The sequence below is a fragment of the Salmo salar genome, chromosome 12 (genome assembly GCF_965601325.2).
Source record: "Salmo salar chromosome 12, fSalSal1, whole genome shotgun sequence".
NCBI classification, from domain to species: Eukaryota; Metazoa; Chordata; class Actinopteri; order Salmoniformes; family Salmonidae; genus Salmo; species Salmo salar.
The window spans coordinates 23,526,886-23,537,894 of NC_138302.1; the positions used below are offsets into that span (position 1 = coordinate 23,526,886).

An 11,009-nucleotide genomic window follows, 5' to 3' on the forward strand; every position below is an offset into this window, starting at 1 on the left:
GACCTGTTTGTCGTTTCAGTTGGTGTCCTGTTAGGTCACGTCATCACTGTTTGTGTGTTTACGCATGATAGTGCACTCCACCAATGAATGACCAGTGTTTTTCTACTTCCTTATGTCACCAAATGTGTGTTGTGCATGTTCTTATGTGGTTGTGACAGAACAGCGTTCATATTAGGCAGTGTCTCTGAATCATAGTTTCTCCCTGTTGTTGGTAAGTCATTTGAAAGTATTGGAGTGTGTTTGTGTGATATGCCCATTTCTATTGAATTGTGTGTTAGTGTGTGTTGTGGTTTACGATGAACTGGCATGACTTAGTGTACTCACTCTGGTCCTAATTTAGGAATGTATCTGTCCATGTTAAAAGTCTGGGGAGTCTTATGTCTGATCCTATGTTAACTCCTCTCTCTTTCTTCTCTCCACTCTCTCTCTTTCTTCTCTCCACTCTCTCTCTCTTTCTCTCTCTCTCTTTCTTCTCTCCACTCTCTCTCTCTTTCTTCTCTCCTCTCTCTCTCTCTTTCTTCTCTCCACTCTCTCTATTCTCTCTCTCTCCCTCTCTCTCTATTCTCTCTCTCTCTATTCTCTCTCTCTCTCTATTCTCTCTCTATTCTCTATTCTCTATTCTCTCTCTCGCTCTCTCTCTCTCTCTCTCTCTCTCCATTTTCTCTCTCCAGCCCTACGTGGCATCAGAGGATGACCAGATGGTTCCTCTACCTCCTAACCCCTTCAGTCAGCTGTCTGAGAAAGAGATGGACGAATACACGATGAACGTAGAGAAGAGACAGCTGGGGCTGAGTGGTAAGAGAGAGTCACACAGAGAAGGCACCCGCCCATACAGAACCACAGAGAAACACACACACACACACACCCATACAGAACCACAGAGAAACACACACACACACACACCCATACAGAACCACAGAGAAACACACACACACCCATACAGAACCACAGAGAAACACACACACCCATACAGACCCACAGAGAAACACACACACACCCATACAGAACCACAGAGAAACACACACACACACACACACACACCCATACAGAACCACAGAGAAACACACACACACACACACCCATACAGAACCACAGAGAACACACACACACACACCCATACAGAACCACAGAGAACACACACACACACACACACACACACACCCATACAGAACCACAGAGAAACACACACACACACACACCCATACAGAACCACAGAGAAACACACACACACACACACACCCATACAGAACCACAGAGAAACACACACACACACACACACACCCATACAGAACCACAGAGAACACACACACACACACACACACCCATACAGAACCACAGAGAAACACACACACACACACACACCCATACAGAACCACAGAGAAACACACACACACACACACACCCATACAGAACCACAGAGAAACACACACACCCATACAGAACCACAGAGAAACACACACACACACACACACACACCCATACAGAACCACAGAGAAACACACACACCCATACAGACCCACAGAGAAACACACACACACCCATACAGAACCACAGAGAAACACACACACACCCATACAGAACCACAGAGAAACACACACACCCATACAGAACCACAGAGAAACACACACACCCATACAGAACCACAGAGAAACACACACACACACACACACACACCCATACAGAACCACAGAGAAACACACACACCCATACAGACCCACAGAGAAACACACACACACCCATACAGAACCACAGAGAAACACACACACACCCACACACACCCATACAGAACCACAGAGAAACACACACACACCCATACAGCACCACAGACCCACTACAGAACCACAGAGAAACACACACACCCATACAGACCCACAGAGAAACACACACACACCCATACAGAACCACAGAGAAACACACACACACCCATACAGAACCACAGAGAAACACACACACACCCATATAGAACCACAGAGAAACACACACACACAACCCATATAGAACCACAGAGAAACACACACCAGCCATCTATCCTACCATGTTATACACAAGTCAAATGAGTAGTATTCCACTCCACTGAAAGCTGCTACTACTTCCATAGACAGTCCGATAACAGGGAATTGTCAATGGCTTGGAGCCCCATTTCAGCCAATCAGATTGCAGATGTCTCCAAACCCATGTATAAGCCACAACACCATTTTTAGTGAGAGTTGTTCCTGATCTTGCCGTCAAGATGGTAAAACCCCTGCCTGTAGTAAGGTGTGTGTGTGCAGCGGGGAACCATCCCTCCATCCTATGACTAAGGCGGCCAACAGAACAGACAGACTGGCCCACAGCAGGTTTTCACACCGTCTGTATGAGTGGGCCCGGTTGCCATGACACCATCCACCCCCTATCCCCACCTACTCTACACCAGTCCAATCTGGATTCCATATTATGCTCCTTATAGAATGTTCTTATGCTCCTTCTGGAATGTTCTTCTGCATGTCTGTGCTCACAGTAATACTATGTGCTGTTATGTATACTATGATGCTGATAGTCTCAAGAATGACTGTTTGTCTGTAATGCTGCTGCTATAACTCCACTGTGATAATGAATGGGTTTTTGGAATGGCACTGATGTATACTTCTAAACTAATGGTACACTGCTCAAAAAAGTAAAGGGAACACTTAAACAACACAGTGTAATTCCAAGTCAATCACACTTCTGTGAAATCAAACTGTCCACTTAGGAAGCAACACTGATTGACAATAAATTTCACATGCTGTTGTGCAAATGGAATAGACAACAGGTGGAAATTATAGGCAATTAGCAAGACACCCCCAATAAAGGAGTGGTTCTGCAGGTGGGGACCACAGACCACTTCTCAGTTTCTATGCTTCCTGGCTGATGTTTTGGTCACTTTTGAATGCTGGCGGTGCTTTCACTCTAGTGGTAGCATGAGACGGAGTCTACAACCCACACAAGTGGCTCAGGTAGTGCAGCTCATCCAGGATGGCACATCAATGTGAGCTGTGGCAAGAAGGTTTGCTGTGTCTGTCAGCGTAGTGTCCAGAGCATGGAGGCGCTACCAGGAGACAGGCCAGTACATCAGGAGACGTGGAGGAGGCCGTAGGAGGGCAACAACCCAGCAGCAGGACCGCTACCTCCGCCTTTGTGCAAGGAGGAGCAGGAGAAGCACTGCCAGAGCCCTGCAAAATGACCTCCAGCAGGCCACAAATGTGCATGTGTCTGCTCAAACGGTCAGAAACAGACTCCATGAGGGTGGTATGAGGGCCCGACATCCACAGTTGGGGGTTGTGCTTACAGCCCAACATCGTGCAGGATGTTTGGCATTTGCCAGAGAACACCAAGGTTGGCAAATTCGCCACTGGCGCCCTGTGCTCTTCACAGATGAAAGCAGGTTCACACTGAGCACGTGACAGAGTCTGGAGATGCCGTGGAGAACGTTCTGCTGCCTGCAACATCCTCCAACATGACCGGTTTGGCGGTGGGTCAGTCATGGTGTGGGGTGGCTTTTCTTTGGGGGGCCGCACAGCCCTCCATGTGCTCGCCAGAGGTAGCCTGACTGCCATTAGGTACCGAGATGAGATCCTCAGACCCCTTGTGAGACCATATGCTGGTGCGGTTGGCCCTGGGTTCCTCCTAATGCAAGACAATGCTAGACCTCATGTGGCTGGAGTGTGTCAGCAGTTCCTGCAAGAGGAAGGCATTGATGCTATGGACTGGCCCGCCCATTCCCCAGACCTGAATCCAATTGAGCACATCTGGGACATCATGTCTCGCTCCATCCACCAACGCCACGTTGCACCACAGACTGTCCAGGAGTTGGCGGATGCTTTAGTCCAGGTCTGGGAGGAGATCCCTCAGGAGACCATCCGCCACCTCATCAGGAGCATGCCCAGGCGTTGTAGGGAGGTCATACAGGCACGTGGAGGCCACACACACTACTGAGCCTCATTTTCACTTGTTTTAAGGACATTACATCAAAGTTGGATCAGCCTGTAGTGTGGTTTTCCACTTTAATTTGGAGTGTGACTCCAAATCCAGACCTCCATGGGTTGATAAATTGGATTTCCATTGATTATTTTTGTGTGATTTTGTTGTCAGCACATTCAACTATGTAAAGATAAAAGTATTTAATAAGATTATTTCTTTCATTCAGATCTAGGATGTGTTGTTTAAGTGTTCCCTTTATTTTTTTGAGCAGTATATTAGTAATGGCCAGAAGAATGACCTGGTGGTTAAATGAACCACGTTAACCCATTAGATTCCTCACAGTATGTACTGGACGTACTGTACGACCACTACATTCCATGTGCCCCAACGTAGCCTGGTCCCAGAACTGTTTGCACTGTCTTGCCTCTAACATGTGTGTCAACACTAATCTTTCACCCCCAAACCCTCACTTTCCTCTCTCTAACCCCCCCCCCCTCCATCCCATTCCTACCAACCCACTCCCTTACCCCTCAACCCAAACCCTCTCCCCCTCTTCACCCACCGAACCCTTACTCCCACCCCTTCAACCCTCATCCCAAACCCTCTCACCCCCTGACCCCTTACTCCCACCCCTTCAACCCTCATCCCAACCCCTCACCCCCTGACCCCTTACTCCCACCCCTTCAACCCTCATCCCAACCCCTCACCCCCCGACCCCTTACTCCCACCCCTTCAACCCTCATCCCAACCCCTCACCCCCTGACCCCTTACTCCCACCCCTTCAACCCTCATCCCAACCCCTCACCCCCCGACCCCTTACTCCCACCCCTTCAACCCTCATCCCAAACCCTCTCACCCCCTGACCCCTTACTCCCACCCCTTCAACCCTCATCCCAAACCCTCTCACCCCCCGACCCCTTACTCCCACCCCTTCAACCCTCATCCCAAACCCTCTCACCCCCCGACCCCTTACTCCCACCCCTTCAACCCTCATCCCAACCCCTCACCCCCTGACCCCTTACTCCCACCCCTTCAACCCTCATCCCAAACCCTCTCACCCCCTGACCCCTTACTCCCACCCCTTCAACCCTCATCCCAAACCCTCTCACCCCCTGACCCCTTACTCCCACCCCTTCAACCCTCATCCCAACCCCTCACCCCCTGACCCCTTACTCCCACCCCTTCAACCCTCATCCCAAACCCTCTCCCTCTCACCCCCCCAACCCTACTCCTACCAACCCACTCCCTCACCCTTACCCCTTACCCCTCAACCCAAACCCTCTCCCCCTCCTCACCCCCTGACCCCTTACTCCCACCCCTTCAACCCTCATCCCAAACCCTCTCACCCCCCTGACCCCTTACTCCCACCCCTTCAACCCTCATCCCAAACCCTCTCACCCCCCTGACCCCTTACTCCCACCCCTTCAACCCTCATCCCTCACCCACTCCTGCAGATGACGAGCACGACCTAACCTCCAACGACGCTTCCACTCTCTCTCAGTCTCTGTCCCAAACTCAGTCCCCGCAAATAACTCCAGCTAAAGAAGGTATCCCACAGAGAGAGAGAACGTTGTGAAATGTGTTTGTTTGTGTGCGTTTCAACAGAACAGGTCTTCCCTGTGGCTCAGTTGGTAGAGCATGGTGTTTGCAACGCCAGCATGGTGTGTGCAACGCCAGGGTTGTGGGTTAGATTCCCACGGGGGGCCAGTACAAAAAAAATGCATGAAATGAAATGTATGCATTCACTACTGTAAGTCGCTCTGGATAAGAGTTAAATGACTAAAATGTAAAATGTAACTACGGTTGTGCTGTGTTTTATTATGTCAAAAACACATTCTACATTCCTTTGGTTCCACTTTTACCTCAAATGTTATAATAGATATAATAACAAAATTATATGGAAACCTACTACATTGCTATTATGAAATCAACTTTACTATGTTTAATCAGTACCAATTCTATAATGTCTTACTTCCACTTAATCATTAACATTGACTCAGTTTTACTTCCTGTAGTAACTACTTCCTGTCCCGTTGAACAACAAACACCAACACCACGTAACTACAGAACACTAGAGTAGCCATCAACACAGTTCCCCACAGCAAACTGCTCCGTGTGTGTGCGTGCGACACAATTCGTAACCCAGTTTTTGACTTAAGTCAACCAGTTCTCCTGTGGGGGCCAAGTCGGGTCGATTGTTGCTCAACAACATCTTATGATGTCACACATTGGTTCATTGTAGTACATTGAAATGATCTTGTGACAGAACAGTAGAACAGTGCTTGTAAAAAACACTCTTCGCGTGGTAACTGGATCCCCGTACAGCACATAGTCACGGTCACATTAACATTGGCTAAGATAAGATAAGGTAGGGTAGGTGACATCAGTTGACATCCTCTCCTAGGTTGTTCATGGTAAATGTAGCACCTAGGGTTGCAATTTCCCCCAAATTCCCAGGTTTTCCAGAAATCCCGGTTGGAGGTTCCCAGATTCCCTGGTTATTCCTTCCTCATTCCAGTGTCTTCCAACCAGGATTTCTGGAAAACCTGGGAATTTGGAAAAGTTATCCTTAGTAGCACTTGAACATATTTTGTGGTGAAACAACATAGTATACAGGTCTGTAGCAGACACAGAATCAGGTTTATTGTTGTTGTGGTTGGTGGTGGTCTACCCTGTCTGACCTCTGACCCCTCTCCGCTGCTCTTTCCAGAGAACCACACGATGCAGAACGGCAAGGACGGCGGCAACCATGAGGTGAACGACGAGCTGAGCAAACGGGTCAGTCAGCTGACCACCAGCGTGGAGAGCATTGAGGTCAAGGTCCACACCGGCGAGAAGATCGAAGACTCCGCCCTCTCCCCCGAGAGCTCGCCCTCCAAGTCCCCCAACAAGAAGAAGAAGAAGTTCCGCACTCCCTCATTCCTCAAGAAGAACAAAAAGAAAGAGAAAATGGAGGCCTAGAGAAAGAGAGATGGAGGGAGTGATATTAAAGCCTATATACAGTTTAAGAAAGAGGGGACCCCTCCTATTTTTTTTGTCTGTTTTTATTTTAGTTTTGTTTTTGTCAGTGTCCTCTTTTGTCATTTTTTTTTTAAAGATTTTATTTTGATTGTATTTTTTAACAAATTGTTCTTTTAAGTTAACATTTTTTAGACTTGCACGAAAAGTGATGAATTGAGTTGAGGATTCTCTTCCTCTGCCTTGAAGTGAAGGCTCATTGATTTGGGAAGGCGAGGATTAAAATGATAAAGCTGCAACAACTGATTCTGGAAAACGGACTCCTCCCCCATGTTCAATATTCACTGCCATTGGCTGATTATGTTATTTCTTCTCTGCCATTGGCTGATTATGTTATTTCTTCTCTGCCATTGGCTGATTATGTTATTTCTTCTCTGCCATTGGCTAATTGTTGATTATGGAATTAGAAACAGCCAATCGTATTCCTTGCTTCATAATCTCCAGCCGACACTGGCGGGTCTAGATATGCATCAGTGGTATTATTAAACTGCACAATATGGCAACCAGCTAGCGTACGGAAACGCTTTACGCCCTTATGGTAACCATAACAACCACCATGTTCTTTTCGCTTACATTTTCTCCTCATATGAGGTCTGCTTCTTCAATACATAGAGGACTGAAATCAGAGAGGCCACAAAGTAATAGTCAGACTGGAAAACTGGTTTGAGATGGTTTTAAATGTACAGGTTTTCTTTCTTTCACTCTTGCTTCTTGTTTTCACTTTCTCTGCCTCGCTTTGTTTTTCTCTTTCATCCCTCTTTTTATTGCTCCTCCTCCTCTCTCACCTTCTGTTAAAAGTGAATCTATATTTACATTACCTAGCTCTCTACTAGTCGACCTCCGGCCTTCATCTCAGTTGTTCACCGCTGCTGATTCACTCTAAACTCACATAGAATTTTTTATTGTCCTCTCCTCTTGATCGTTTCATTTTTATTTTGCCAAACTAAAAGGAATAAAAAAGCAATCACGTTTTAGTGAAGAATCATCATTTATATACTTTTTAATCTCATTTAGATCATAAAAACATGTCATCTCATTAAATAATATTACATTTTTGTTTTTTTTAATTGACACAATTTGGTAGTAGTCATCTCACTCAGTTTTGTGTTCGTTTCTATACTTTTACAGAGAAATACAAGATGTTACGCATGTTTTTGCAAGAATCTGAATTTATATGGCTGACTACGTTGCTCTAGTGTTGCCTGCAGGTTTCTCTCAAATTATATTCTTGTTCAGATTACAAAAAAATACTATATAACTGAGATATATGAAAACTGGATATGTTGGGTATAGATTTTTAACTATATATTTTGTATTTTATTGTGCTGCACTTTTACTGTGGTAGGATTATAACACAATGTAGTTGCAGGTGGTTTCTACTATGAAGGAGATTCTAGAAGCAGAAAGAACCAGTAGAATCTATAGAAGCAAGAAAGTAGATAGCAGGAGCAGAGTACGGAAGATACACTTTAGGTTGTGGAAAGTGAGTTGTTTCAGAAGAAAAATATATAGATTTGTGTCACGCTTTAAAAAATATTATTTCTCAGTTAAAAACAACAAAATAAATAAAACAGGTCCCAAAATACAAAAAGTATCTTCAGTTATAAAATAAAAAATCATGGGCCTTGAGCGTGGAACTGGTGCCGTTGTTGCTATGGTGTGTATTTTGTGTGATTTCAAAAAAAAAATATTAAAACCATATACTATATTTTTCTCGTATATTTTAAATCATGAGACAAGGGTTGAGAATCTTATCCTGCCCGCACCCGGGCGACAAATTTAACAGGAGTGCTCCCCGGATTGTCATTAGGCCTCTTATAAGTCACCCCTATGTCATGCCTATGACTGCTCATAAGACCACTTTGACAGCTCATAGTTGCCTAGACGTTGTTTGCGTAGCCTCTCTAGCCTCTCTCTTTAGTTTCTCTTTTTATTTGCATCTCAACAGCTTCTTTCACGACGTTGTCGGTTGTGGAAACTGGAACTCGTGTTATTTCTCAAGAAGATATAAATCATGGAAGAGTGATGACTAAGTGGCATGTAGACATACAGTTAATATACAGATGTACCAATATCCCAGCTAGCAATGTGAACTATTGGATTTGGAACACTGAGAGAGGGATGAAAGGAGGGAAGGAGAGAGGCACCTCTTTAGCTGTGTAAATGGCCCTATCATCTGTCTCACAGCAGAGATGAGCTTTTTGGTCTCACAGTTACATGAACAGCTGGGAAAAGGGTTGAGGTGTGTGAGTTTTAGAAAATGTAAAAGTGTATGTGTGGGGTGTTTTGTTTGGGAGAACTATGACATCAACACACCACGTTTTTAGAATTACTCATAATTGTACCCTTTTTTTTCATAACATTTCTCCTTTTTGACACAGTTCTTATTTTTCATCTTTCCATTTGTATCAGACAGGTTTTCAGTTCAGTCTTTTTCGTTTACCAAGTACTAGGTTTCTCTTTCCTTATTAACCATTTACAGTACGAGCGTTTACAAACCGCTCTCAGATGAATTGAGTTTGCATTTGCGTTCTTTTTATTTCCTATTCTCTCCCATCTACCGACCGTTTGCACCTTTGTTTTACTAACTAATGCCTCTGTCCACCATTTTGTTTCTGTTTATAAAAAAAGAAAGGATCGCTTTAGCATGCAAGTAATGAGCCAAGCCCTACCTGTGACCTGTGAACAAAAATCCTATTAGAAAAGGTTCTTCTATAATGGAGTTGCTTTCAGATGTGTTGCTAATCAGTGTAAATTCACAAAATAAAACTGTATTTTAAGAAACGGAAGCTTTATTTTTAATTTCCATGTCTTAAACTGATTGAAGTGGCAGACTCCTTTTATGGAGTCATTTTAGTGCCAAAAGAAATTGAGTTCCGATTCAATTTATTTTGGCGCAAAAATCGCCCCGTAATCATCTACAATCCACATTCATAAACACTCGTATCATTCTTCCAACTGTCTGTTTTTACGTTGAACATAATCCATCCACAATCATTTTAAGTTTAACTCATAAACGAAAAGATCCAGTGTGCACATGGGGACGCAATCAAATGTATTGTACGGTTTTTGAAAGTTGTTGCTCGGTGTACTGATACTATCCTGTAAATACAAAACCAGTATACACACGTATTATGCAGGTTTCAATGATATATAGAGAACATAGTCCATATGAAAGATGAACAACTGTCAAATTATGCAAAATCCCCTTCAGTGTAAAACCTGGAGGCCAGAAGCATATGTCCAGACATTATACTGAGACATATTGGAGGTGATGGAGAAGCTGCTGAACAAATATTAAGTTTCAATCAATCAACCAACCATTATATAGCACTCAGAGGGTGACATATATTTTGTAATATATATATATATATATATGTATGTATGTATGTATGTATGTATGTATGTATTGATAATGCACAGGATAACTTACATATGGCTGCATGTATGTTTGTTTGTTTTGCTTGCTTGGCTGTGTGTGAATGAGAGGGGGAGTGTGAGACGCTAGCAATAGGACATGTTGAAAAGAAGGACCTAAACTATTGACTTGACTGGGACCTAAACTATTGACTTGACTGGGACCTAAACTATTGACTTGACTGGGACCTAAACTATTGACTTGACTGGGACCTAAACTATTGACTTGACTGGGACCTAAACTACTGACTTGACTGGGACCTAAACTACTGACTTGACTGGGACCTAAACTTCTGACTTGACTGGGACCTAAACTATTGACTTGACTGGGACCTAAACTACTGACTTGACTGGGACCTAAACTACTGACTTGACTGGGACCTAAACTTCTGACTTGACTGGGACCTAAACTATTGACTTGACTGGGACCTAAACTTATGACTTGACTGGGACCTAAACTATTGACATGACTGGGACCTAAACTATTGACTTGACTGGGACCTAAACTATTGACTTGACTGGGACCTAAACTATTGACTTGACTGGGACCTAAACTATTGACTTGACTGGGACCTAAACTTCTGACTTGACTGGGACCTAAACTATTGACTTGACTGGGACCTAAACTATTGACTTGA

General features: G+C 44.4%; 1 protein-coding gene across 6 annotated transcripts in view; it reads left to right on the forward strand.

Annotated features, from left to right (window-relative positions):
• The window catches only part of LOC106590181 (gamma-adducin), a 143,935-nt gene extending 134,197 nt beyond the window's left edge, over positions 1 to 9,738 (forward strand). For 4 of the 6 annotated variants that reach the window (XM_082958750.1, XM_082958751.1, XM_082958749.1 and 1 more), the window contains 3 exons: positions 672 to 795; positions 5,391 to 5,483; positions 6,647 to 9,738. In XM_082958750.1, the coding sequence (XP_082814876.1) occupies positions 672 to 795; positions 5,391 to 5,483; positions 6,647 to 6,897 (468 nt within the window). In that variant the 3' untranslated portion in view covers positions 6,898 to 9,738. The remainder of the gene's footprint in view (positions 1 to 671; positions 796 to 5,390; positions 5,484 to 6,646) is intronic. The other 2 variants (XM_082958753.1, XM_082958754.1) reach the window with 1 other exon arrangement.
• The last annotated feature ends 1,271 nt before the right edge of the window (positions 9,739 to 11,009 follow it).